This window comes from Dipodomys spectabilis, unplaced genomic scaffold, assembly GCF_019054845.1.
Source record: "Dipodomys spectabilis isolate Male_0828 unplaced genomic scaffold, ASM1905484v1 ptg000089l, whole genome shotgun sequence".
Classification (NCBI taxonomy): Eukaryota; Metazoa; Chordata; class Mammalia; order Rodentia; family Heteromyidae; genus Dipodomys; species Dipodomys spectabilis.
Window position 1 is genome coordinate 2,939,168 of NW_024870766.1, and position 27,655 is coordinate 2,966,822.

At 34.2% G+C, this 27,655-nt stretch overlaps 1 protein-coding gene across 3 annotated transcripts in view; it reads right to left on the reverse strand.

Moving 5' to 3' along the window:
• Nucleotides 1-27,655, reverse strand: part of Vps50 (VPS50 subunit of EARP/GARPII complex) — a 103,056-nt gene that overhangs the window by 26,973 nt on the left and 48,428 nt on the right. For 2 of the 3 annotated variants that reach the window (XM_042684494.1, XM_042684493.1), the window contains 8 exons: nucleotides 25,757-25,889; nucleotides 22,860-22,951; nucleotides 20,440-20,534; nucleotides 20,043-20,141; nucleotides 16,070-16,160; nucleotides 13,163-13,339; nucleotides 11,333-11,451; nucleotides 9,454-9,560 (listed from right to left, as the gene is read on the reverse strand). In XM_042684494.1, the coding sequence (XP_042540428.1) occupies nucleotides 9,454-9,560; nucleotides 11,333-11,451; nucleotides 13,163-13,339; nucleotides 16,070-16,160; nucleotides 20,043-20,141; nucleotides 20,440-20,534; nucleotides 22,860-22,951; nucleotides 25,757-25,889 (913 nt within the window). Of the gene's footprint in view, nucleotides 1-9,453; nucleotides 9,561-11,332; nucleotides 11,452-13,162; nucleotides 13,340-16,069; nucleotides 16,161-20,042; nucleotides 20,142-20,439; nucleotides 20,535-22,859; nucleotides 22,952-25,756; nucleotides 25,890-27,655 lie in introns of those variants that run through there. The other variant, XM_042684495.1, reaches the window with a different exon arrangement.

Sequence of the window (27,655 nt, forward strand, 5' to 3'; positions counted from 1 at the left end):
TGACAAATTAAACAAGAGTCTAAACATTCACACAGTGAGATCAAAAGAGGATATTCTTAGGAGAGGATCATAAAGGTTCAACAGCTATGATCATTTAAAATGATGTGTATCGAACTGAACCCCAAGAAATGGGGTATTTTGGTATTTTGCTTTTTGTTTTTTCTATCCTTTGGCACTGTTTTGATTTCTGTACCTTTTTATGTAAGTTTATCTGTTTTGGGGGAGCATAAGCGGAAGCATAGAAATAGTGGGATGAAGAATGAACAAATGCAGCTATGATATTCACTGGACACTGTTGAAAATGAAACTATACAACTTGTGGGGGAGGAGGGTCAGGAGAGAAAAACTGTTTCCACTTTTAAGCTAAAAAGAAAATTCCACTTTTATAATAAAAAGATTGGTTAAAACCATAATCATTCTATTTTGCCTTTTACAACATAAAAAACACTAAATCATCCTGATCTGTCCTACCTGCTACAGCTTCCCAAACCTGTTTTAGGTAGTAGATTCAAAATGTAAAAGGAAAAATATAAAGAACTCAATTCATCATTAGGAGGTATTTGGCAGGATAGTGACTGCTTAAAATCAAGCTGGTCCAGAATAAGGAGTGGGGCTGAGAAGAATGACATAGTAGTTTAGTGGAGGTACCAGACACAGATTACAAAAATCAGTAAGTGGAATTTCTATATAACAACAACAATTTATACACAATTTTTTTCAAAAAGAGGATATTTTTCATAACAAAACCCCAAACCATAAAGTATCAGACATTAACTAATCGAAGGATAGTTAATGCTACCTAGCATGAGGGATATGTTCATTTTATGACTTCTGTAAAAAGAAGTAAAAAAAAAATAAAAAAGCAAACAAACTTGAAGAAATAACAAATTAGAAAGTTATAGCTTCTGGATTGGATATTAGCACCACAGATTACAGTCTACCAAATTCTAAGATTTGGGTTTGTCCTCCTTAGTCAACTAGTTTTGCCCTATCTTACACAATGTTCCCAGTCAGAACTCTACTGAGGGTAAAGCAGTTCAGACACAGCTCTATTTAGAAGAGACCCAGACTAGCTGTCTATAGCTTTAATCAAATGTGAAAAGATGAAAAAAAAAACCCTCAGGCATATGAGGAAAACTCAAAGTGTGAAAGTAAAGAAAGAAACCGAAGAAACAAGAGTAATTCAAGCCACAGAAGAGAAATCAAAATTATGTCAAACCCTTACAACAGGGAAGTATGGGGAAGGGCAAAGGAATATGGAAAGGGTGCCTGAAGATTAAAAACAATATAATTTTAAAAATAAATTTTTTAAATGGGCAGAAAAACCTCCCAAAAGGTACAGGGGAAAAAAAAAAATGTGGAAAAATAGAAAATGTGACATCAAGAACAATTTGAGAGATTGACCAAACGAATAGTGGGGTTGGGGGAAAAGAGAAGACAGAAATTCACCTTCAACAGAAAACTGGAACATTTAGAAGTTTCAAAGTTCCAAAGACAGTAATTTTTCATCTACATTTCTAGTCACAGCTGAACAGTACTCAAAATGAAAGAGTAAAATAAAGACATTTTCAGACTGACATGAATTCCAAACATGACTTCTCACTCTTTTTCTGGGAAGTAACTAAGGGACAAACAAACAGACCAAGAAATCGCCTCCATGCTGCTGACAGGCAGCACTGGGGCAAGTCTCCTGCTGCTTCTCAAAGCTCTTTTTTTCTTTTTAACAACTTCACTATGCGATGTGGTACCTTGATAAAAACAAGGGTTTGATGTTAGCCTGTCTGATTTTAAAAGTGGTCAGTGTTCAGAATGCAGCACTGATACACAGCAGAGAAGTAGAGAAGGCATCTAATACAGCTTAGACTAGGAAAGGCATCACTTCCTGAATTATCCATTACAGGAGGTTGTCATTCCTTCCTCAGAGCTATCTATATGATACCATTCTGACATGAATAGTTAGCTGTTCAAGACTGAGAATTCATGTCTCCTATTTCCTCCCCTTGCCGTGAAGCATGAAAATTTAGCTCTAGGATGAGACTGCCTGGTTTCCCTCACTAACTGCATGTGTCACATAAGATACATCCTCTCTGGGCTTCAGTTCTGTAGTATGAAAAAGGGTTTCATGAATAATTCATGAGGAAATGTATGTGAATTTTTTCTGTGGCATATGATACATGGATAAAGAACGGCATCTATTGCTGTTGTTTCAAAGAAATTTTCACCATGAATTCAATAGGAAGAAGTATGGGATGTTATATGAAGGAAGCTAACTAATGTAGAAAGAGAAAAACTTCTCAGAGAAAACACTGTGTAAACTCTCTCATCCCAAGTCCAGACCATAGAAAAGAGATGCAGAGAGGGACTGAAAAAGAAACCAACCAAAGAGAAACATGGACAGGGCCTTAGTTAACTTATCAGAAGGAAAAAGAGGAGCAGAGCTGCCATATGGAAGATGGCCCAGGGAATTCCAGGTTTTATCAGGCAGATACCTACATCTCCTGGATAGAGGAGGAAATACACAAGTAATAACATCTTTGCAGCAAGAGAAGGGAAAAAAGGTTCTCCAGCAGTCAAGTTTTTAAAACTCAAGGCTTGTCAGACCAACTGCTACTAGAAATCTACAAAGGTAAAGCTCCACAAACTGATATCTCTAGAAGTTTACAGTCTTCATGAAAGATTATTCTTGCTATAGTGAATCAATCTGCGAAATCACCAATTCGTATAAATAGTACATAAAGATAAAAGAGCTTAACTAAAGGCAAACTGGGAATGTTATAAAATAAGGAATAAAGGAAATATAAGTTACTTGAGCTTGGGCAAGTTAGAAAGGACACAGAACAATAAAGTGGACAGGATAGTGTAATATTCATTTAGTCCTTACTTGGGCACCAGTGGCTCACACTTATAATTCTAGCTACTTAGGAGGCTAAGATTTGAGGGTCTGAGGATTGTGGTATAAAGCCAGCCAAGGCAGGAAAGTCTGTGAGGATTCTCAGCTCCAACTAACCATTAAAAAACTGACAATTATAGCTGTGGCTAGCTTTGCACAATAAAGCTCAAGGACAGCACTCAAGGCCTATGTTCAAGCTCTACACACACACACACACACACACACACACACACACACACACACACACACACACACACACACACACACACACACACACCCCTTATAGTTCTATTGCCTAAGTGCCTTGTTACTCAAGGCCTATGTTCAAGCTCTACACACACACACACACACACACACACACACACACACACACCTTATAGTTCTATTGCCTAAGTGCCTTGTTACCAATTTGCACTGTGTTTTTGACAGCACTCAAGGCCTATGTTCAAGCTCTAGACACACACACACACACACACACACACACACACACAAACACACACACACACACACACACACACACACACACCCCTTATAGTTCTATTGCCTAAGTGCCTTGTTACCAATTTGCACTGTGTTTTTGGGAGGTGAGGAGCAGTATCAGTATGAGGTTTGAACTTAGGGCCTCATGTGTGCTAGGAATCCAATATACAACCTGAGCCATGCCTTCAGTACTTTCTCCATTGCATATATATATATATATATATATATATATATATATATATATATGCATATACACATATATATGTATATATATGCATATACACATATATATGTATATATATTTATATATATTTATATATTATATATATATATATATATTTTTTTTTTTTTTTTAATGGTCATGGAGCTTGAACTCTGGACCTGGGCACTGTCCCTCAGCTCTTCAGCTCAAGGTGAGTGGTCTACCACTTGAGCTACAGCACCACTTCCAGTTTTCTGGTGGTTTTATTGAAGATAAGAGTTTCAAGGATTTTCCTGCCCAGGCTGGCTTTGAACCGTGATCCTCAGATCTCAGCCTCCTGAGTAGCTAGGATTACAGGTGTGAGCCACCAGCACCCAGCTTTCCATTGATTATTTTGAAGATAGGGTCTCACTTTATGACTGGGAGAGCTGGTAGTGCAATCTTCCTACTGGTGCTTCCCCATGTCACTGAGATGACAGGCATGTGCCACAAAACCCAGCCAACAGTCAAGATGGAGTCTTAAAAACTTTTGCCAGACTGGCCTTGAACCACAAACCTTAACCTCTGCTGCTCATACTGCAGTTACTTTGGAATAAGGTCTCAAAGATTCTTCCTGGGGCCCAGGTCTTGGACTATTATCCCACCTATGAACTCTGACACTGCTGAGATTCAGTCGCTGGAATATTCTTAGTCTCCTAAATCTCCAATATCACTTTCTTCTGACTTGTACTAAAAGACTGTGCTTCTTGGAGTGCCATCTCAAAATATGATATATATACAACCAGCAACTTTAGGAATATTTTAAAGCTGTTTCAAAATTAAAATTTACATATAATAGCAACATATCAACAATAACATCAACAATATACCTTCCAATAATACTGAAATATAAACTAGTTGAAGAACAATAGATTTTTTCCCCTTAGGTATTATATCTTAAAATGGTTTTAATTTAATCACAAAACAAGGTTTACACTTTTAAAACAACTTACTTTGATACTTCTATAAGATTACATTTAAGAGTTCACTAAATTCTGTAACAATTTAAACATCTGAAATAAGTTTAGCTTTAAAACAATTATTACTTGCATTTATTAGGAAAAGGCAACTAATATTTAACAACTTGTTATACAATCAAGAATCTTCCTGCTATTTGATATATACTGTTTTATATTTTAATTAAGAAAATGTTAAAAGGACTCTCCCTGAGTCAGCTGCTTCAGCATCACCAGGAAGCTTGTTAAAAATGTACATTCTGGGGTACAATCACAGAACTATGGAATCAGATGCTTTGCAGGTGAGACCCAGATTTCTGTTTTATCAAGCTCTCTAGTGATTCTGATGTATGACAAAAATTGAAAATCAGTGGCTTAGGCCAGCAGAAAAGAATTGATATCACACATGGTTTTCTTGGTCTCTTGTCACAAGTAGAGAAGTCCCTTAAGTTTCAAGGGTGTTACACTTTACTAATTTTTCTCTTGCTTCTCTACCATTTATTTAGGACCTCCTGGGCTTTCTCTTACTGTCTGTCCCTCTAATGCTCCACTTCCAATATGATACCCTAGGCCTCTTTGCTCAATTAGCCTGTGCTTAAATGTTTATCTGCACCATGAACTTAAAAAGGTATTAGTTAGCAACCGATTCTCTATAAACTCAAAAGGTTAAAAGCCACAGCTCAAAAAACTCATCTACCATTATGGTTATAATACAGTTTATTCTAATGACTCAAATTATGTATTCTGACAATATTTTAAATCCTATCAAATATGTCTTCTCTCTATTACAGAGACCATTGCTTTGCTTTGGCATTGTTTATAGTATCAAATGATTTGAAAAAAACAGAACTGTTCAAAAGCAGAAGACCTGTAAAATAAATTATGGTAAACCTACAGAATAAGACCAGGACAAAGAAAGTCACCCTATACAATACTACAGGTTTAAGTATAGTCAAAATACATAAAGTGAAAAAGTCCAATGAATGCTAACATTATGAGTGGTTCAGTTTTTAAAATATAAACAAAAAAATCAAGTTTAATATTAAACTTGCTTGTAAAAGTATAATAAGGGGCTGAGATGTGGCTTAGTGGTAGAATGCTTGCCTAGTGTATATGAAGCCTCAGCTTCCATTCCTAAGTACCAGATCAACAGGAAAGGTAGAAGTGGTAGTACAGTGCTAGCCTTGAGCAAAAGGAGTTCAGGAATAGTGCCCAGGCCCTGAGCTCAAGCCCTAAGACTGGGGAAAAAAAAAATCTTCGAAAGTATACTGAACAATTTTCTTGGGGGTTTCTGTTTATACTCTATGGTATTTTAATCATAAGCCATTCCTATATATTAACTTAAAAATGCTCAGTGACAAAGTAATATTAATGAAAAAGAATGTGCCATCGATGGAACAGATCACTTCCCTCTCATTTCTGGTTTCTCTCTACTACTATGGAAGCTGCAACTCGACTACATTAGGTCTAAAACTTTCCTTAGATGAGTATTTCCTAGGCTGATTTTAAGTCCCGATATATGTGCTAGTATATTTTTGTCCTAGCTATCCATCCGGTACTTTTGATGTTGTAAACTGTGTTGATACAAACTTGGCCTTTGGTAATACAGATCCTGCCTCTGGGATCTATAAAATGTACTCAAGTAAGAACTGCCACCAGGAGATAGATTCATCAGTATCAGTGTTAGCTGCATTGAGACAGTCACAGTTCTCTGCCTCTGCATATAGGAACTCACAACTTTCTCCTTACATAATGGTCGGATTAGCCCCATTAACTAATAGAATGTCTCACTGAGCCTTTCTAAGAAACACATGTACATCTGGGGCTGGGAAGCCCCATTAACACTCCTTCATTTAATCTTTCCTAATTACCTTAGGAAAATATTACCTTAAATGGATCTTAAAATGTATTTCCTATGTACTTGATCATTAGACCCTTCATGTTCCACGATGCTAAAAAAATTAATATTTCTTATTTATACAAATATGAAAAGAGGCATGGTCTTCACTGAATCAGAACCTTCAAACAGTAACAGGGGATGAAATAATGTTTGTACCAGTCAGAGGTCCATGAATGAAAGGGTCTCTTCAAACTGTATTTCATGAACACATATAAATGAGAAATATGCATTATAGGAAGAAAGAGAGTAAAAGGCACCCAAAGTCTCCAATGGGGACCTGGGGGTTAATGGCAGAGCTTCATCCAAGCTCTAAATAAAAAGACAAAAAAATTAAATGATTATATTCAATGTTGCTTCTTAATTATAACTCTACTGAAAGATATGGTATTGGAGAAGGCTGTAATGGTCAGACTTTTCGCTGAATAAGGTTTGATTCAAGATGATGTCCTACTTAAACGACCAATATAACAAAGATCCACAAGAATGTGGCTCTTCTCAGCTTCTATAAATCCATTGCGAAAAACAAAATAAAAAACAAAAACAAAAAACAACACAATGGCTACTTGAACAATCAGTAATCCTTATATGAGAAATTGCTGCTATTATCTTGAATTTAGCATCCAGGGCACATTTCTACTATTATTATAAAAGAAGTAATCTTTTTCAACCATGAGAATAGCAGAACACATTACTTGTTCAAATTCATATGCCTAGTAAGAACTTAAAAGCTATATTTCATTGAACAAAACAGGATATCCTCCGTCTTCAATCTGGTTTTGCCTGTATTTTTTTTTTTTTGACTGCCATAATGTATGCCTTTTTAGAGTAAAAAGCAACATGACTATCTCTATTCCTTTCTGAAAATCCAATTACATGTGACCTATTACATTATTTTCCCCAATCATAGGTTCTGCTCATACTCTATAAGAATATTATACGTCCCTAGCCACTTCCCTTGACTTGCTCTGCTTTTTGATGCAAAAGCAAATGCCCCTGATATAAAAAGCCACTATGGTAAGATGTTTGTCACTCCAACATACTCAGCAAAAACAAACAAACTACATCTCAAGAAGCATGCTCAGACACCAAGAACTACAGAGTTTAAACAAGCCTGAAGGGAATGACAAGGATTCAGAAATGTTTGGAATTCCTATCAGTAAGGACAGATAAGGTATTGCTGCACACTGAGTCTAGGAAATGGATTAGAGATGGCAGGTATAAAGAAAGAAAGGACAAGATAACTACATCACCCAAAAAGTGACTACATAAAAGAACTTGAGGGAAGGGGGGGAAAAAAACCACAGATGTGCTTTTCTTTCAGGGAAGAATTAAGTCTAATAAATAAATTAGAAAACAGAATTGAGAGAGAGAGGAGAGAGAGAGAAAGAGAGAGAGGAAGAGAGACTGATTTTTCCATAGGGGAGAGATTTCTAGCAATTAGAGCAGTCTAATAATAGAATAAATAGTCTGACAAAATAATATGCTTTGAGTGACTGTGAGTCATGAAACAAAAGCTACCACATATACCGACATTATTGACAGAAAACTTCATTTTGTGGGAATTTATACAAGATGATCTCTTAGCACGCTTCCAATTCTGGTCTGAAAATTCTAGAAGGTTACTCATAACAATCTTCAGCTAACTCTCTTGGATAAAAGAAAAAACCTAATTATCCTGACAATAATTAGCCAAAGAATAGTTTTTTAGAATCTCAATTTTTGTGGCATGAAAATGTATACCTTTTCTTCACAATTCATCAATACTTTTTCATATTTTTCTCTGAAGTAGGACTAAAACATTTTGCACATTTTAGTCTATTTATTAATTAAATTAAAAATTATCTTCAAGAGCATAGATCATTTCATCAGACCTAGGGTTAATCAAGCATGGCAATGTAATAAATACTATATTCACCAAGAAAGTTCAGAGGACTTAATGTGAAAAAAACACTCTTCAATTTATCTGTCAAATGTATAGGTTTCTTGTGAAATATAAAGGCTGAGAGCATACAAGACATTGAAATACTAGCATGATAAAGTCTACATCATCCTTAAACCTGCATTTTGAAAATGGTTTCATGTTGTCTTCTATAAAATTATCAGTAAAGACATTCTCTGAATACTTTTACTAACCATATATTCAGATCCTAGAACACCTCCTATGATGTAACAATAAAACTAAATGAATAGGCTAGGCAATGGTAGCTCAAACCCGTAATCCTAGCTACTCAGGAGACTGAGATCTGAGGATCTGGTTCAAAGGCAGCCCAGGCAGAAAGGTCTGTGAGACTCTTATCTCCAATTAACAACCAGAAAACCAGAGTGGTGCTGTGGCTCAAGTGGTAGAATGCTCACCTTAAGCCAAACAGCTCAGGGACAGAGCCCAGGCCCAGAATTCAAGCCTTATGACTGACCAAAACAAAAACAAAAAACTAAATGTCTGCATGATAACTAATAGTATCATTATCACATAAAACTAGGAGAATCTTTATTACATTCCATTTAATTATAGTATTTTAGAAATGTTAATATTTAATAGGCAGTTACGTAAAAAATGTGAAATTGACAGTTTAATATCTGTATCTTATTGGGACCACTTAAGATGAGAAATATTGACATGAGTCTTTTTTATTTTGTTTGGTTAGGTTTTGTGTGCTGGTCCTGGGGCTTCAACTCAGGGCCTGAGCACTGTCAACTGAGCTTTTCTATTCAAGGCTAGTGCTCTGCTACTTGAGCATCAGCTCCACTTCTTACTTTCTGATGGCTAGTTGGAGATAAAGAGTCTCATTGACTTTCCTGCCCAAACTTCAAACCATGATCCTCAGATCTTATTAGCCTCCAGCCACTGGCACATAGTGACATATGAGAGTTTCACAGCACAGGGCATTGGTTATCAAATAAAACTCACGCAATAGCAAAAACAAGCTCATTTAAGGTTTTTATTTAAAAACTCTAAAGTTTTTTATAATAAGGTATAACTACTTACCAACAAGTCTTATCACATTTAGTGTTGTATTTGTTAAGATAGGAGCATTCACTTTATTTAGACTGTAATCTGATTTCTTCCTGCTTTTTAGGGTTTCTCGAGAAACACTTAATATGGAAAAACAAGAATTACAATTAGGGTTAATAAACCAGTAAGTTAATCAGTTTTTAGTCATGACTGAAAATTGGTAAGCTTTTAAAAACAGATTTTTAGGTAAATTATTATATGTCTAGGTGCAAATGTACTAAGTTTCCTAATTTTGGAAACATGAAAAAACAGCCTCCTTAGAAGCTAAATTCAATATACGGGGTGATGTCAGAATCAGGGGTTAAGGAGCAGGGTCAAAGGAGAAGTAGAAGTTATATGGAAAGTGCAGAAAATACGAGACACCCAGTATATGTAGAAACCCAGCATAGTAAAGGAGGATGATTGAATAATTTGGCACAAAGATAAATTTGGCATGAAGTAGGATGGTCACTGCAACACACATGACAAAAATTTATATTTTCAAGGGACACAATAATCTAGATCCAATAGCAACTGTTAATGGTTTGGTTTCTGTAGTTAATTACATGATGCAAACTTTAGGAGCCTATATTAACACTACCAAAAATGTAATACAAACATACACTAGCCAACCCTATCTTACTTGTTCATTTCAATTCAATCAGCTTCCTTTGACCAACATATCTAAATTTAACTAATGAAGATATAAAACAAAATAGCTCCATTCAGCTCAAAACTGCTCACATCTATAGATATTTCAATATATTACATATGGAAAAACCAATAAAAAAGTATTTTACAATTGATATACTTAAAGCTATATGAATTGCTCATTTTTAAGGAAAAAAATTATTCTATCTTGGGTTTTAATCTATCATGTAAAACAAAACCTACCTTTGTAGTTACTGTCTGATATTAATTCATATGAATACATCAAAATCAAGAGGTATTGAACTGGTAGAAAGTGACCCCCCCCTAATAAAAAAACTCTATCATGCTTTTGAAAAGGACAGGTTATCATAAAACAAACCTCAATCACTAACAGGAAATGTTAATACAAGATTCAAATATAAAACCAAAAGGACACAGGGAAAGTAAAAGTGGAGAGTTACTCTATTTATTGTATAACAGCAAGAACTTCATCTCTGAGTTGAAAGCTCTGATTATGCCTAATATTTTCATCAGATAAACTTTTAAGCACTTTAAAAAAGATTAACTTTTGGTAGTATTTTAAAAAAGGAATTAGAACCTTCCTACAAAAACCACTGGCAGGGGCTGGGAAGGTGGCTCAGTGGTAGAGCGCTTGCCTTGCATGCCTGAGGCCCTGGGTTCGATCCCCAGCACCACATAAGCAAAAAGAAAAAAGCCGGAAGTGGCACTGTGGCTCAAGTGGTAGAGCGCTAGCCTTGAGCTGCAGAGCTGAGGGACAGTGCCCAGGCCCAGAGTTCAGGCCCATGACCGGACCCAAAAACAAAACAAAACAAAAACCACTGGCAAACAATCTGCATAAAGGAAAGGCTTTAAAACAACTTTTTAAAGTAATAAAATCAACAACTGTGATTTTTTTGACACAACTTTAACAAGTAAACTCCCAGTGAAATGCATTGGTTTGTAAAATGCCTAAGGAAGTTTTCTTAGGTACAGCTTGTATAAGCATTACATTTTCCCTGAAAATTCACTATTATCAAATATGAGAAAACCTATTTTTTCTACTCTTTTCTGGAATCATTTTTAAAACACATTAACTTCTGTTATAGAATGTTATAAACATAAAAAAAAATCTGATTTTTTAAAAAAAAATTTGTTAATCTTCAAAGGGAATTCTATATGTTAGGCCCACAACCAAAGAAGCATACAACCTAAGGATGATTACCTTTTTACTGGAGCATCACCTGTCTGCTCATCCACATAATCTCGCTTGAGTTCCTCAGGAACATCACTGTCACTGTCATACTCTTGATAGGCACTCTTTTCTTGTTCATCAGACTCGTACTGAACAGAACACAGTGGGTTTAGGATTAAGCACCTATACTGCAATCCTTCTACACAATGAAATTAATCCAATTGTAACTGTGTAAGAGACCACTAAATACAGAAAAATTCTTAATAATTTAGCTTTAATTTCACTACAAAGAATATACTATACTTCACTTTTTTGTTCTTTTTTTTTGGGTCAGTCATGGGACTTGAACTCTGGGACTGAACGCTATCCCTGAGCTATTCAGCTCAAGGTAAGCACTCTACCACTTGAGCCACAGAGCCACTTCCTATACTTCATTTTTTTTTCTTAATCATTACACCTTACCCAGCTAAAAAGAAAAACAAAAATACATGTATAGAGGTTTGTAAATGACAAAGAAAATCAACTTTCCATATACAAAAACCAAATACATCAAAAGGAACTCAAATGATGAAAAGAATATATATTTAATGATTTTACAAAAAATGTCTAAAAGTTTCATCACACTTACTATCCAATTTGCTAACTTATTATGACACTGAATATCCTTTTCTGACACACTGAAAGTATCCACTCAGTTTAGTGAACACAACATACATGTGTATGCTTATAATGAACGACTTAGAAAATTACTGTTACATTAATAGCCATGCTGATTGCTTTTGAGAGAAAGGTGCCTTGGTAACATTTCCCTAACTCTCATGCATCATGACCTACGCCAGAAAGGGAAAACAGTGAAATCCATACTAGACCAAAAGGAGCAATAGTAGCAATATCATCATCATTGATGTAATGGATTAACATAATTCAACAGTGGCTAACATTCATTGAGGTTTTGATTAAGCAATGAGCCACGTTACTTCCCAAATTATTTCACTGAATCCCAAAAATTAATTCTTTAATGATGTTTATCTCCATATGACAGTTGAACAAAAACAGTACAATGACAAGATGGAAAGAAGCTTGTCATAATTCAACAACTACTTCTTGAGAATCTATTAATAAAATCCACTAATCTATTGAGCTATATTTAGATGTGGTTCCAGATTCTCAAGGTCTTACTTTATACCTGGAAAGATCAGGTCATAAGTGAATAATTGTAAAATAAAAATCACTGTAAGCTTTCTCCTACAGTTATGAGCAAAATTCTTAATATCACACAAAGTTCAACACAAACTAGCTTTTCTTGGTTATAGAAACAGAGCTTCATGATTACACAGTATTGTTCGTATTCTCTGTTTAAGGATTCAATATTTTCAAACTCGTTGATACATTAAGATTTATCTGTTATATCCCCAAACCCATCCTTAGATACCTATTCTTCAAGTCATTCATGGACATGTCATCCAACATGAACATTCCCACCTGAAGGCAAAGCAATGATCTGCCTTCTTGATTTGGGTCTTGTACTATAAACAAGTGTCCTTTTCTATGAAGTTACTGTGAACACTGAGTTGGCAAATACTGAACTATTGTTGCTATCAGATTCCAGTGATCCTCTGGTAACAATATTCATCATGCATCAACACTGAACCCATGCCCAACAGCAGTATAATTCATGCCCAAGTAAAGCTTGTCTAGTACAACCATTTCTCCATAAGATACATCAAAGCCTTCTTGCACTGGGGAACACTAAAGAGCACTTCTGCACTTCATTAAAATGGAACTCTATGAACAGTGAAGTCACCAACAAAAAGGACAGAAATAGGAAATACATGGCACTAAATACACCATATAACATACTCCATTAGAAGCCAAGACATCTTCTGTTTCTTCATCTTTGTGGTTGGCTTGAATTTCAAATGGATTCCCACCACTACAGTACTGCTCAAACAGAGTTGCTGCTTTTGAAGAACTTGACACTGGCTGCTTACTAGGTGAAACTGATGGGGATCGGGATTGTTCCATGAATTTAAATTCCTAAACATTGAAAAAGGAGCCAAATACATTATAGCAACAACAATAAACTTCAAGTACATAAACATATCCTGCCAATGTAGAGTAAGTAGAAAGAAAATCATGATCTTCAGGTAAGTCAATCTTACAAGCTCTATGAAACCACAGTTTTGGTAATCCATGTTTAAAGGTTTTGCTAGAGCTAACTCAGTCCATGACATCACTTAAATCAGTGTTATCTGCTTTGAACTACTTTTAGTTTACTTTAAAGAACTTTTAAGAAAAGTTTGTGAAAATAATATGAAATGTAAAGGCTATTTTCTAAAAAATTTTAAACAGCAAAAGTCTTATAAGCAGACTAAAATCATGTATAAAAATGAATTGTTAAACCAAGCACTTGGCTTACTCATAAATCATTTAAGATATTCTATACAGATACCAAAATTTATGATCTAGAGAAATTAAGGACCAAGTAGAAGATTATATGTCTAATTAATGAAATCGTTGAAACAATCTCTAAAAATAATTTAAATTATAAAACTATTGGTGGGAAAACTTATCAAAAATTTTCATTAGTATTTTTCTTTTTTTAATAAATTTTTTATTGTGAAAATATCATACAGAGGGGTTACAATTACATGAACAAGGTAATGAGTACATTTCTTATCAAGCACTGTTACCTCCTCCTTTGTTTTTCCCCTATCATCCCATCTCCATGATTACACCCCGGCCCACTCCTTCCCCCACCAAAGTTGTAAAGTTTGCTTTTTGACATAGCAACTCATACATCTCATTGTGGCAATGGGTCCACCTGTATCCCTATTTAAATAATGTTTTTTCCTTTCCGCTCCCCAAATTATACCAACATCAAATACAGGGGTTATACCGTGGGGGGTGGGACATACAAAGCAACAAAAAAAATCACATCATACCTTATAAATATGTTAGAAACAATAGCAAGAAAGAACAAAACCACTTGTGTCCTTATCTTGGGGTTCATTTCGCCTAACATCATCTTATCTGACCTTTTCTGCTTGTCTCAGACATATACTAGTTATTGCAAATAAGGGAAACCATGGAACCTATGTTCCTATGTCCTATGGGCCTGGCTTACTTCACTTAATATAATCTTTTCCAATCTTTCCATTTTCTAACAATTGGGGCAATGTCATTCTTTCTGATGGAGGCATAGAATTCCATTGTGTATAAATGCCACATTTTCTTGATCCATCCATCTACTGAGGGGCATCTGGATTGGTTCCATATCTTAGCTATGGTAGATAATTGTGCAATAAACATAATTGTGCTGGTAGCTTTAGTATAGTCTTGTTTGTGATCATGTGGGTAAATGCCCAAAAGTGGGATTGCTGGGTCATAGGGGAGCTCTATGTAGAGTCTTTTGAGGAACCTCCATACTACTTTCCAAAGTGGTAAAAATTTTAATTAATATTTTTTCTAAAAGAGATTTCCAAATTAACTTCTTTGGAGAAAATGATGTTCACCTGAATAGGAATGTTTCAACATACTGCTTAGAAGAGGTTGGCTTACAAAATATGCACACATAATATAATGATTAAATAGAACGTGGAATAAAGTATTTAAACAGATATTAGATATTCTACAATTAACATTAACTTAGAATTCTAAGTAACATTAAGGAATTATTTTTAAGTATTTGTAATTAAAAATTAATGATAATTATGTTGCCTTTCAGCACAGATTAACCAACATGTTTCAGTCTTTTTACTATTTCCAAATTAAGACTAAACATGACAGAACTAGATAAGAGCTATTATAAAATATGAACATAAGCAAATAAGCACTATCAAAAAAACCTAAATTATGTATTCCCGGATAGGCATTTTCCTCAAAGGCAAAAAACAAACACACAGGTCTCCCAAAATGTAGATATACACTGGGAAAACTTATCAAAAAATTTAATTAATATTTTTCTATACTTAAAAGAGATCTCCAAATTAACTTCTTTGAAGAAAATAAGATTCACCAGAACAGAAATGTTTCCACATACTGCTTAAGAGAGGTTACAATTTTACCAACTATGTGTGTAAATATGCACATGTAATATAATGATTAAATAGAACTTGGAGTAAAGTACTTAAACAGATATTAATCTAAAATTAACATTAACTTAGAATTTGTAGATTTGGAGAACATATCAGCAATGCATTTCAATCAAAATAAAATCACACCAATTGAAGACTTTTTCATTTACTATTTACTCTGTTAATTGAACTCAAAATAAAAATCAGTTAAAAATATAATGGTGTTTCTTATTTTTCAGGCATTTGCTCATTACAGGCAGATTTAGGAATTGTAGTAAAACTTTGACACCCATTAGTCCCTTTAAGCTATTACAAATAAGCATTGTAATAAACATTCTTATTAAACTATTAAAATAGCATAACTTTCTGAAAATTTGTAATTTAGCAGAATTCAAAAAAAACAAAAAACCATTTTAAGTGTTAACTCCCCCTAGGCAAAAGAGTTTTCCTAAGGCATGTAAATGAAATTTGTAAAAACAGATTTTTTTCATAACTATAAAAGGAAATTCTCATAGGAGGGGCTTGCCATTAAAAGCATTCAAGGAAGGCAGAATCGGCATTGTTCAGTCATCTGACTGCTTTATAAATGACTCGACATATCTGTCTTTTATTTTAAAATATTAAAAAGATTTTTTATTTAAAAAAATTTAAAAGATTAAAAATATTTATTTGTTCATAAGAAAAAACTTACATGAAGCTGCAAGATGCTGAAATTTGACTTCACAGGACAAAGCTCCCAAGTCTCATTCTCTAAGAACATTCTGAGTTCATCAAGTCGTGTTCTTCAAAAAGAAAAGGAAAACTTTACAAATTAGAATTGAAGAAATAGAGCACAGTCCAATTACAGATTTATCATCATGATCATAATCAACTCTGAGAAACCACTGAGATGAACACAGTAACAAAAGTTTATTGTTTTTAACTCATTAATATCTTATAATCCTTAAGAGGAAAATTATTAAATATTTCCTTACGTGAATATTTTTACTGTATTGCAAAAGAATGTCTGAAATGGCATTTTTACTAAGGGGCTAAATTTAAAGCTTATTAGCACCTTTTTTGCTTAAAATATTCATCGCTAATAATATTTCAATGTCAAAAAGAAAAATAATTTACAAATTATATAAGATGGTCATACTGAACACCACAGATCTAAACCATATTTACTAAGCTACAATATCAATGTCAGTATCACTTTCTGGACACCTTTAGGTCAATGTCTATCTCATTATAAAACTGAACTAGCAGGTAAGGCATATCTGTACCTGACAGTCCACTAATCACTAATGTCATATTGACCTTTTTCTTTCCCTAATGCTATTGCTGCCATTATCTATGCTCAGTAATCAGCACATTTCAAAAGCAGACCAAGAAAGATAATTGATAACAGCCAGTACCTGTCCTTTTCTTGTCTTTCCTACCACAAGGTGTTACTACTATGTTAAAAAACAAAATCTAGACTATTTTAAAATACAAACACCTTAAAATAAAGGAGAAATGAGTAGATGAGTGTATAAAAACTAAGAATGTCCCAAAATATTGAGGCCATTATACACGGATTATAAGTTAAATAAAATAGAGATAGATATATCAAATAGATATTTCAAAAATGACAATAAAAAGAAACAAAAGAATTGAATTATCATATCAGAATGATTTACAGTTCTGGAGGCCAACAATCCAAAATTCTGTATCAATGAATTGAAATCAAGGAGTTGGGAGTCTGTACTCTACTACACTTGAGGGAAGAATACATTCAATTACGCCCTTTATAGGCTTTGGCAGCTGGTGGTATTCTAGATCTTCAGACATGAAACTGCAAATTGTGCCTCATGTGGCCTTTTCCACTGCATGTACAGCTTTTTCTCACTGCCTATGTAAACCTCCTATTGCCTTCCTTTATTTCTGATGGCATTTAGGATCCATCCAGCTAATACAGAAGATACCGTCTTAAAAGTGTATGGTTTTTTTAAAAAAAAAACCTCAGTTCCATTTCTTGGAGTTCATTTTGATAAGCTTCATTTTATATGGTCATATTCACCTAGCTATTGAGCTATTGTGATCCCCTGCTAAGAATATCCTAGACATGTTCTAGTTATTACAAATGAGGGAAACCAGGCAACCTGTGTTTCTTTGGGTCTGGCTTGCTTCACTTAATATTTTTTTTCAAGTCTTTCTATTTCCTTATGAATGGGGTGATGTCATTCTTTCTAATGACAGCACAGAATTTCATTAAGTATATATGACACATTTTCTTGATCCATTCATCTACTGAGGGGCATCTGGGTTGGTTTCATACCTTAGCTATGGCAAATATGCTGCAATGAACATGGCTTTGCTGGTAGCTTCAGTGTGGTCTTTTTTGTGGTCATTTGGATAAATGTCCAAGAATGAGATTGCTGGGTCATAAGGGAGCTCTAGGTTTAGTCTTTTGAGGTATTTCCATACTGCTTTCCAGAGTGGTTAAACAAGTTTACATTCCCACCAACAGTGTAGTAGCCTTCCCTTTGGCCACATCCCTGCCAGCACTGTTATTATTTCTTGTTTCTTTATTGTCTTCCCTTTGGTTTATGCCCCATTGTCACTATTTTTTATTTCTGTACCCTTGTATGTAAGTTTATCAGATTTGGGGAAGGGAAAGGGAATCACAGAAATGGCAGGACAATGTAACAGTGATGGTCACTAGACATTATGTTGGAAATTAACTTTACAACTTGGGGGGAAGGAAGTCAGAGGGGAGGGAAAACCAGAAAAATGAGGCAAAGTGTTAACACTGTTCAAAAATAAATGTACTACTCATTACCTTAGTTATGTAACTAGCCCCTCTTTTTATCACCAATACAATAAAGAAAGTGTACATTTTATGTGCTAAGGATGGAACCTGAATCTTGTATGTGTTCTACCATTCAACAACCTCTTTAGCATCTCCTCACAAACTTAACATGATCACACCTGTAGGTATTTTTTATAAGTAAGTTAACATTTATAGTTTCTAGCTATTTAGACCTGATATTTGTTGTTTTTGTGCTGAGGAGAAAAGAGGGTGTTATTTTTTTTCCAACATTTTCTGAAAGGAAAAACCTTTTGTATATCAACAGAATTTTTTCTCGTTAAAAAGATAGGTACATCTGTCGATGTACTTTTAGGGTCTTTGAAAACATTTGATAAACATTGAAAATTACAGTAATTACAAATCTGATGCACATTCTATAACTAGAATGTTTTGACAATTACACATTGCTATATAATTTCTATGTCATTATTGTTGAAATTGGAATATTGTGCTTTTTAAAGTTTTGTAATTTCTAGCGAAAGAATGGTAGGTTGGGGTGTATATAATCTATGAGTACATGAACATAAAGTTGGAATAAAACTGATAATTCTGAAAGATTGTTCAGAAAATATGACATGCCACATTTTATAAAACTGCCATGCATAACATGAATAGAATTCCTAAATAGATGATATTCCTCCAAAAAGTAAACTGCTTTTTTCTACCTTTTTTATGCCTGTATCTTAATAATAATCACCTAACTATGTACTTAACACATGAATAATTTGGTTCAAAAACGATTTCATTCTCAAGACCTCTACTTGGTAGGAGAGTACCACGAAACAAAGTGTATGTACATGTAAACATTTTTTAACCTTTTTTAATTTTATGTATTTTACTTATGTGGTACAGTACAGAGTAATTGAACCCAAGGCCTTATGCATGCTAGGCAAGCACTCCACCACTAAGCCACATTTCCAGTCCACATTTAAACATTTTTAAGAAAATGAAAACACACTTGATCTATATTTCATCACATCTGTACCCAAATATATTTAACAAATGATTAATCAATGGTTTGATGGCCAATAATCTCTTCCCTGATATAGCATATTATCACTGTGAGCAGGTATTAACTGTGAACAAAGAGAAAAAGGAGAATTTCACATTTTCACTCTCTGACACCAAAATAACAATAACAAAAGTAAAGGTTTAGAATAAAAAGTAAACTGTTACTCAAACAACAAAATATATGTCAAAATATGACAGAATATACTCTTTTTAAATATAGCTCTGAATCTGGTTTCTATCAGTAAGGATCTAATATGGTGGCTTTCTCTCAGTTGAACACTGGTTTAAACAAGTAGTCACTCTGATATATAAGTATCCCTTCCCACCTTCCTCCACCAAAACCATTCCTATCATCCTTTTTAAAGTCAACAGTGATGGTTTTGCAAAATAACAGAGCACACAATCTTGGCTTTGCATCTAGACTCTTGGGAGTATTACATCTTCTAATCTAAAATACTTCTTACACCAAAGACTAAGAAGAGGATACGTCACTGATTACAATCTCTATGGCATGACACAGAGGCCAAATTCTTTCAGTAAACTATGATGTAGTGATTACTTTCTTTAGTCCTAAAGAAATACATTCAAACTTTAGTTCAGTACTTTAAGCCTGCAAGACAAAAATATACTAAGATTTTCAATGAATAAGTAAGAATGTTTTATCATATATTAGATGAAACCTTTTTAGCTTCATGAAAAGGGCTAGGAAGAACATATTTAAGTATAAACACTATGGTTTTAAAACAATGCTGTAACAGTAAACATAAGCCTAAAGTATTCTCATTACCTAAATTTATTCATATTGCATTAGAATTCTTACCTATGATAGTTCTTGAAATAATTGACACTCTGTTTTCTAATAGACTCTTGTAAAACTTCAGATTTGCTACCACAAAATTCTTCTCCAACCTGCATCAACCTAATTAGACAAAAAGTTTATGTAAATTTCAGCAAATATCTCACAAAGAAGTTGGATGTTCTTTGTACAAAGATAGCAAGCAATAAAACCTTGTTTATTGCAAAGAACTCTACAGATTACAAAATTCAAACTGCTTAGCATATTCACAAGCCAACCCAGCAACAATTAGTTTTGAGTGTACAATTATCTTCATTTGCATGAAGAAGTTAGACATAATAACTAATTAATTCCTCATTTCTGTGATTATTATGGTTGAATGAATCAAACTAAAGATTAAGATAAAAATCTCAAACACTACCTGCTTATTATATCCAAAACAAAGATGAAATCATCGTATTTGAATATAGACAAATCAGTTCCAAGCAAGTAGGTTTTTACTTTTAGCTGAACATCCTATAAAACAAAAAAAGATAATCAAAAACTTCAACTATAGAAAATAAGCTCTTAGATCCAATTATTCTAGGTACAGATGAAGATAAGACAAGAATGTGTTCCATTCTTTTTTTCCCTCTGAGTTGCTTACACTTACTAATTTTTCTTGTAAAGGGTGACAAAGCAAACTAATAACATAGTCAGTGTGGTTATTCACTATGTGTTAAGCTGTGCACTGGATGATTGTGAGAGAATAAGCCAGGATTTAGAGCAAGGTTTAGAGTCCCATCGTCAGCCCTTTAGTAAAAAGGTGTGAATGCTGGGTTGGGAGGACTGGATTAGACATCATAACTAAGGATGATCCTTGGTATACAATAATGATGACAGACTTAGTCTCAAAGCTCATTCATTACTTATATAACTCATTATTTTTATAACTCATTCTTCCAACAATTCTGTTCCATTCTTAACTAAAACTATTTGAGCTACCAGCCAATAACTTTCAAGGCAATATTACAGGGACAGTTTCATAAATATCAGATACAAAATAGTAATGACAAGAATCTCACTACAATATAACCAAGTTCTATTAAATGCTATGCTATATGATGTAAAAGACACACACACAATTGTTTATGAAATACAAATGAAACTTGGAAAAAAATTTTAAAAAATTGAGAGTAATGGAAACAGACAGGAGACCAAATAATATAAAGATGCTGATTTTCCAAATCAATGTTCAGGTTCAATGAAACTCTAACCAAAATCACAAGACCTTTTCTTCTGATTTCTAAAATTCACATAGAATAAGAGGTAATAACGTTTTATGGCGTGTGTGTGTGCGTGTGCGTGTGTGTGTGCGTGTGTGTGTGTGTGTGTGTGTGTCTCCTGGGGCTAGAACTTAGAGCCCATGTACCTCTGTCCCCGAACTTATTTTGTGAAAGGCTAGTACCCTACCATCTGAGCCATAACTCCACTTCCAGCCTTTCTGGGGTAGTTTATTGGAAATAAGAGTATCACAGACTGGCTTTGAACCTCCTAAGTAGGTCTGAGCAACCTATACCTGGCATTAACTTATGGGCTTAAAGTAAGGCTTTCTATAACTGTAACCCCTTTTATAGTATCTGTACAATAAAAAAATTTTAAGGCTTTGTAAAAATTGAATAAAAGTCAAGGTAATGTTTGAAGACTTGTACTGTCTATATAGAGTTATCGATATAGGGTTTTTAATCAACCTTATTTAAAGCAAATAATGTTAGTAATGTATCAATTATCCACAAAAACCATTAAGGACCAACAACAAAAAAAGCACATTAAATGTTCCATGTAATAGTGCTTGTAGTTTAAATATTATATGATTATAATTATCAGATGAATTTGTAACTGAACATTACATGGAGTTTTTTAAGATTAAAGATAGCATATAAGAACTTACAAAAGGCAATAGTTTGATATAAAAATGCTAACCATCTGCACAGTGAAAATAAGTAAACCTAAGTAAAAATAACATAAATAGCAAATAAGGTATTAAATATTACCACATAAATAATCATAAAGTATACAAATAATATGCAAAATTGCAACATTAATAAAATTTCAAATACTAAATCTAATGAAAACTATCTCTCAAACAAAAAAAGAACACATTTCTACATTTACAGAAGAAACAACTGTAATACTTAAAATATAGCATATATTATATTACATCCCGGTAGTGGAGTATGTGACAACATCCCAAATCAATTCATTACTATTTCCATCAAATTTTACCTGCTGGCTATCTTAACAAAAAAGAATTCCTTATTCAAAATTAATGTTTTCAGTTATACTGTATTTAGCCTTGTAATTTCAATTTAGTAAACTCAATGAGTTCCTAAAATATGTAAATCTCTGTTCTAGACAAGCTGAGAATTAGGGCTGGGAATGAAGAGGGGACTGAGCAGTGAGGAGGTAAAGATATTCTAAAGCTGAAACAGTTATCTATACTTAAAAGCATGATGATTTCCATTAACTTGGAAATGCTTACCAAATTCTTCAGTGACGATGGCTCATCAACCTTACATTTAACTGATTTTCTTGTATCAGTAATGCCATTAGGTTGCCACAATGACTAGAGACTAGCTAAAAGAAATGCTAGGTATTTCAAAGTACATATACTGCATTAACAGAAATTCTACCATAGATGCTGTCATTTCAATTCCAATTAAATTGTAGCCTCATTCTGAGGAAAAACTAACATAGGACTAAACCTACAAAGAATACAGAAAACTTTTTAATTCAATTAGTAAAGCAACTTTGACATGAAGATTTCTACTGCTTTTATAATTTTTTTTAAAAAAACCAAACCTGCCATATTCGTGTAAGTCCATGTTCTAACTTCTTTTTTATGTAGCCACGATCAAAATTAGTTTCTTCAGTACCCATCATATTACTCCCTTCTGAAAATAAAAGATGATATATATTTTTAGATTTTAATTCAGTAAGTTTACCAACTAATAGCCATTTGCAGTCTCTTTTTGTAAACTACATGAAATATATAAATATATAATACATATAAATATATAATACATATATACATATATAATACATTTATATGTATATAAATATAATACATATATAAATATTTAATACATATAAAATATACATAAATACATAAAATATACATAAATACATACAATATAAATACATAAAATATTTACACATTCAAAACAATGTCAAAAATAGGCACCAGAATTAAACCCATTTGGTAAGATTGATAACGTTAGCCAGTGGAATGCTAAATATACCTAAGACCACTTAACTCGTGTGACTGGAGTAAGAATTCCAACACAGTAGTGGGGTCTCAGTGACTAGGTTATCAATGGTCACATAGTGCTTGTTGAAATACAAGTGAACACGCTGGTACTGGGGCATTATAAGATCAAATAATCCAATAATGAATTAATATTCACATCAACCAGAGGAACACAAATGTGTTCCTGCAATGAAGTAATGATGAATACTTTTGTATATTAATTACAATAAGAGTATTCATCATTTTATAGAAATATTCCAAACTTATCTAGTTCAACAAATTAAGACTAATGATCTGCCTTAAATCAAGTTTTCCCTTTAAAGCAACAGAGATTGGATCTTAAGCTGCCTAGCTTGGGCCCACAGTTTCCTTTAATGGTAACTTTATCTTTTTATTAAACTCTTTGCCACTTTGAAAAGAATAAAAAAAAATATAATAACAGAAAATGTATTTATTTGAAGAGATATACCTTTATGTGAATAAAAAAAGCAAAGAATTAATTTAAAGTGAACAATTAACTTTTAGAGTCCTCAAAACTATCAATGGACTGTGAGACTAATGGGAGAACCTGAATACTCAAAACACACAGATCAGAGTTAAGGAATCTTAGCCAAGAAGACTGAATAAGCAAGGCTAAAGTCATTTTATGTTGAATTGAGTACGCTAAGAAATGCATACTAATTGCCTAAAGCGAAAACAGGCTTTATCATGATGAATGTATATATTGACCTCTAACTCCTTTTTAATATTTTTGATACATAGTAATTTAGTACATTTATGAATTCTTATAGTCTTAATTTATATACTAATTCTGTTAGAAACTTGTCCTTCAGGTTACTCTTAAATGATGCACTAGAAAAGAAAATGTTGCTGAAATATTGTTAACACTATCTAAAAAAATATATCCTATCCACATCTAGAAGAAAACATAAAAGGTGCCAAATCTAGATCAACTTTCTGAAAAACTGGATCCTTAAAGAGCTAGGAATATCACTTTTGATTTGGCCTGGTTCTATTCTCAGTACTGAACCTTGAACCCAGGGTTTTGCAGATGTAAGTGTAAGGTCTGCACAGGACATCTCCCTACCTCTTGGCTAAGATTCCGCCCAGCATCTGTTACTTAGGTAACTAGCAGTCCTGGAAGCAGTCACTTTCCCCTCCTGCTAGGTCACATCCTGGGCCACCTCTGGTCACGTGCCTCCCATCTGACCTTAGGAGGGTCGCCACACCTCTTCCTGTCCATGGCCTAGATAAGTCCTGGCCATGGGGTGGGTCCACCCTTCCTTTTCAGCCGTGCCTCTCCACCATGCATGGTGGGGGCAGCAGTTTGGTAAATAAATTTTTCCTGCCTGAATAGTGTGTGATGTTCTCTTCATCAGCTATCTAATGAAACCTACCTATTTAATATACCCTACAATAAGTGGATGCTGCATCTCAGCATCCTGCTGGCCTGCAATCCTAGCTCAGTGCCTACTACCTCTCTTTTCTCCTCCTTCTCTCCCTTTACCCTCCCTGACAATATTTCTCAGTGAATGAAAATCCATCCATAGAACTTTCCTTTTTTGTTTTGCTTTCTGTGTTTATAATTCTTTTATGAATCAAGACAAAGATTAAACTTTTATTTTGTAGCTGGGTGCTGGTAGCTCACTCCTGTAATCTTAGCAACTCAGGAGGCTGAGATCTGAGGATCACAGTTCAAAGCCATGGTGCCTTATAAATTCTTAAGAGTCTAGCCTTATTAGTACAACCTAAACATTAGTAAAACAGATTAACAATGAGCATTTATCTTGGATTTCATAGTAAGTTTGGATGGACTGATGGCTTACCTGGTTCATAATAGCACACATACACACACACACACACACACACACACACATACAAACACACACACACGCACACACAACACACACACATACACACACACTTAAAACAAGTTCTTTCCAAATAATTCACTCCTAAGGCCAATAGCACCTTCTCCCATAAGCTTGTACTAACAGCCACTTAAAAGTCCTTTGGCCAACCAGGCATCAGTGGCTCATGTCTACAATCCTAGCTTCTCGGGAGGCTGCAATGTGACGATCACAGTTCAAAGCCAGCCTAAGCAGGAAAGTCCATGAGACTCTCATCTCCAATTAACCACCAGAAAACTGAAGTGGAGCTGTGACTCAAGTACTAAGAGAGCTAGTCGCTAGTTTTGAGCAAAAAGAGCTCAGGGACAGTGCCCAGGGTCTGAGTTCAAGCCCCAGAGTTCAAGCACCAAAAAAAAAAAAAAAAAAAAAAGTCCTTTAGGCCAATGAATCCCCAAAGACAATGGAGCTTTGTATAGCTAAAACATGTCTTTCACATTTACTCCGTAATCACTAATATCTAAAATTCTCAAGATATTTTCCTTTCCTTTTTCTCTTGCTCCAGGAATAGTTCATATTGTTATAGTCCAATTCTTTCATACCAGAAGCTGTAGTTGCATCCTCATTGTCATGCTTTTCGTGCCACTCCATGGTCCTGTAGTAGCTGAGCATAACTTCCCACAGTGCTTTACACAGGTCTGCCAGGCAGGGAATGTAGCTGTCTGGTGTAACATGCTGAAGAAAATGAACACAAGCTAATTTTTAAAACACGACATTAATTAAAACGATCCATTATTAATCAAATTCATTAAAATTAGAGATATGTTCTTCCATCATTATATTTATAGAAAAAACTCAATAGTAAAAAATTCTTCTGAAGCCATTTCCATTTCTGTATTTTTTTTAAAGTATTCATCAGGAAAAGCAACCTATGCAGTATGAACCAACTGAAGTCCCAGAACCATAGTTTTTAAGAAATCACTGAATTAGCAAGTATTCTCATAACAGCTCCTATACAGAAGGGAGCTAAATTCAGCTTAGACTGGCCTCCTTCTTTTTGGAACCGTGTATTGCAGATTAAAATCTGTCCTAACCACTTAAGAGTATTGCTATAACTTCATCTTCCCTCAGTTGATGAGGCTGTGAAGAAACATTCCATACACCGCTGGTAGGAATGCAAAACTACAACCACAAGAAAGAACTTGGCACACATAACAAAAGAGCTTATGGGTTTCCCCTTCGAGCAGAAACCACACTCTGAGAAATTTATCCTGAAGACATATCTCCAACAATGTGGAATACATTCACATAAGGCTATTCATTTAAGGTTTATTTGCAACCACAAAGTAATATTCAAACATAGTTGATGGATTAAAAACTATCACTCACACACATGAAAGAATATTATGCAGTAGAGAAAAACAACTTGAAGAATTTCCAATGCTTACTTTTAGAAATACTACCATTATTATGAAGTAGTCTTAATGTTTTTCCTTTGTTGATGTATTATACCAAACACATACCCTGAAAACAATACTGATGAAAAGGTCAGGAAAAAGGTAAAACCAGATAGCAAAGGAAATTTAAAAAACCCACTGAGTTCTGTATGGTCCATAACCCAAAAAATGATTCACTCAAATACAGGCACTCCTCTACAAGTCTATTTTCTTCAACTTTATATTCCTATTATATGAATGTATCTCAAATTTCTTTCTGGTAGATGAGACAAAGGCTGTTAATAGACAGTTTTTCCAAAGACAAACATATGACCATACAAATAACTGTGTTATAGTACACCAATTAATTTCTCTAATACTTGTCAGAGTTAAACAAACCAGAAAATTAAAACTTGGGATGTACTACTTTCCATTCTCCAGCCAATCATTGCCTCACTACCGTATTTGCTTATTTATTTGAGAAAAAGAAAGAAGTCATATTGAAGATTTGCTGAAATTTAATGGATTTAGTCACACACATATATGCATACACATATGTGAATTTTTTAAAGAACAAGCTTAAGCCGGGCACTGGTGGCTCACGCCTGTAATCCTAGCTACTCAGGAGGCTGAGATCTGAGGATCGCGGTTCAAAGCCAGCCCGGGCAGGAAAGACCGTGAGACTCCTATCTCCAATAAACCACCAGAAAACCGGAAGTGGCGCTGTAGCTCAAGTGGTAGAGCGCTCGCCTTGAGCTGAAGAGCTGAGGGACAGCGCCCAGGCCCAGAGTTCAAGCCCCACGACTGACAAAAAAAAAAAAAAAAGAACAAGCTTAAAATATTCAGTGAAGTTACAGCAAGCTTTTTTCCCTCATTAATTCCAGTATAAATGATTATCAGCTCCAACTAAACCACTAAGCTCACCTAAAAGTCTCTCACAAAACTCCACCTTTATTATTTTCATATATATTCATATGTACAAGCAGAAGACCGTATGTTCAACACCAGGTAACAAGATGATAATCTAAAAGAAAAACATATAGATATACCACTTTACAAATAGGT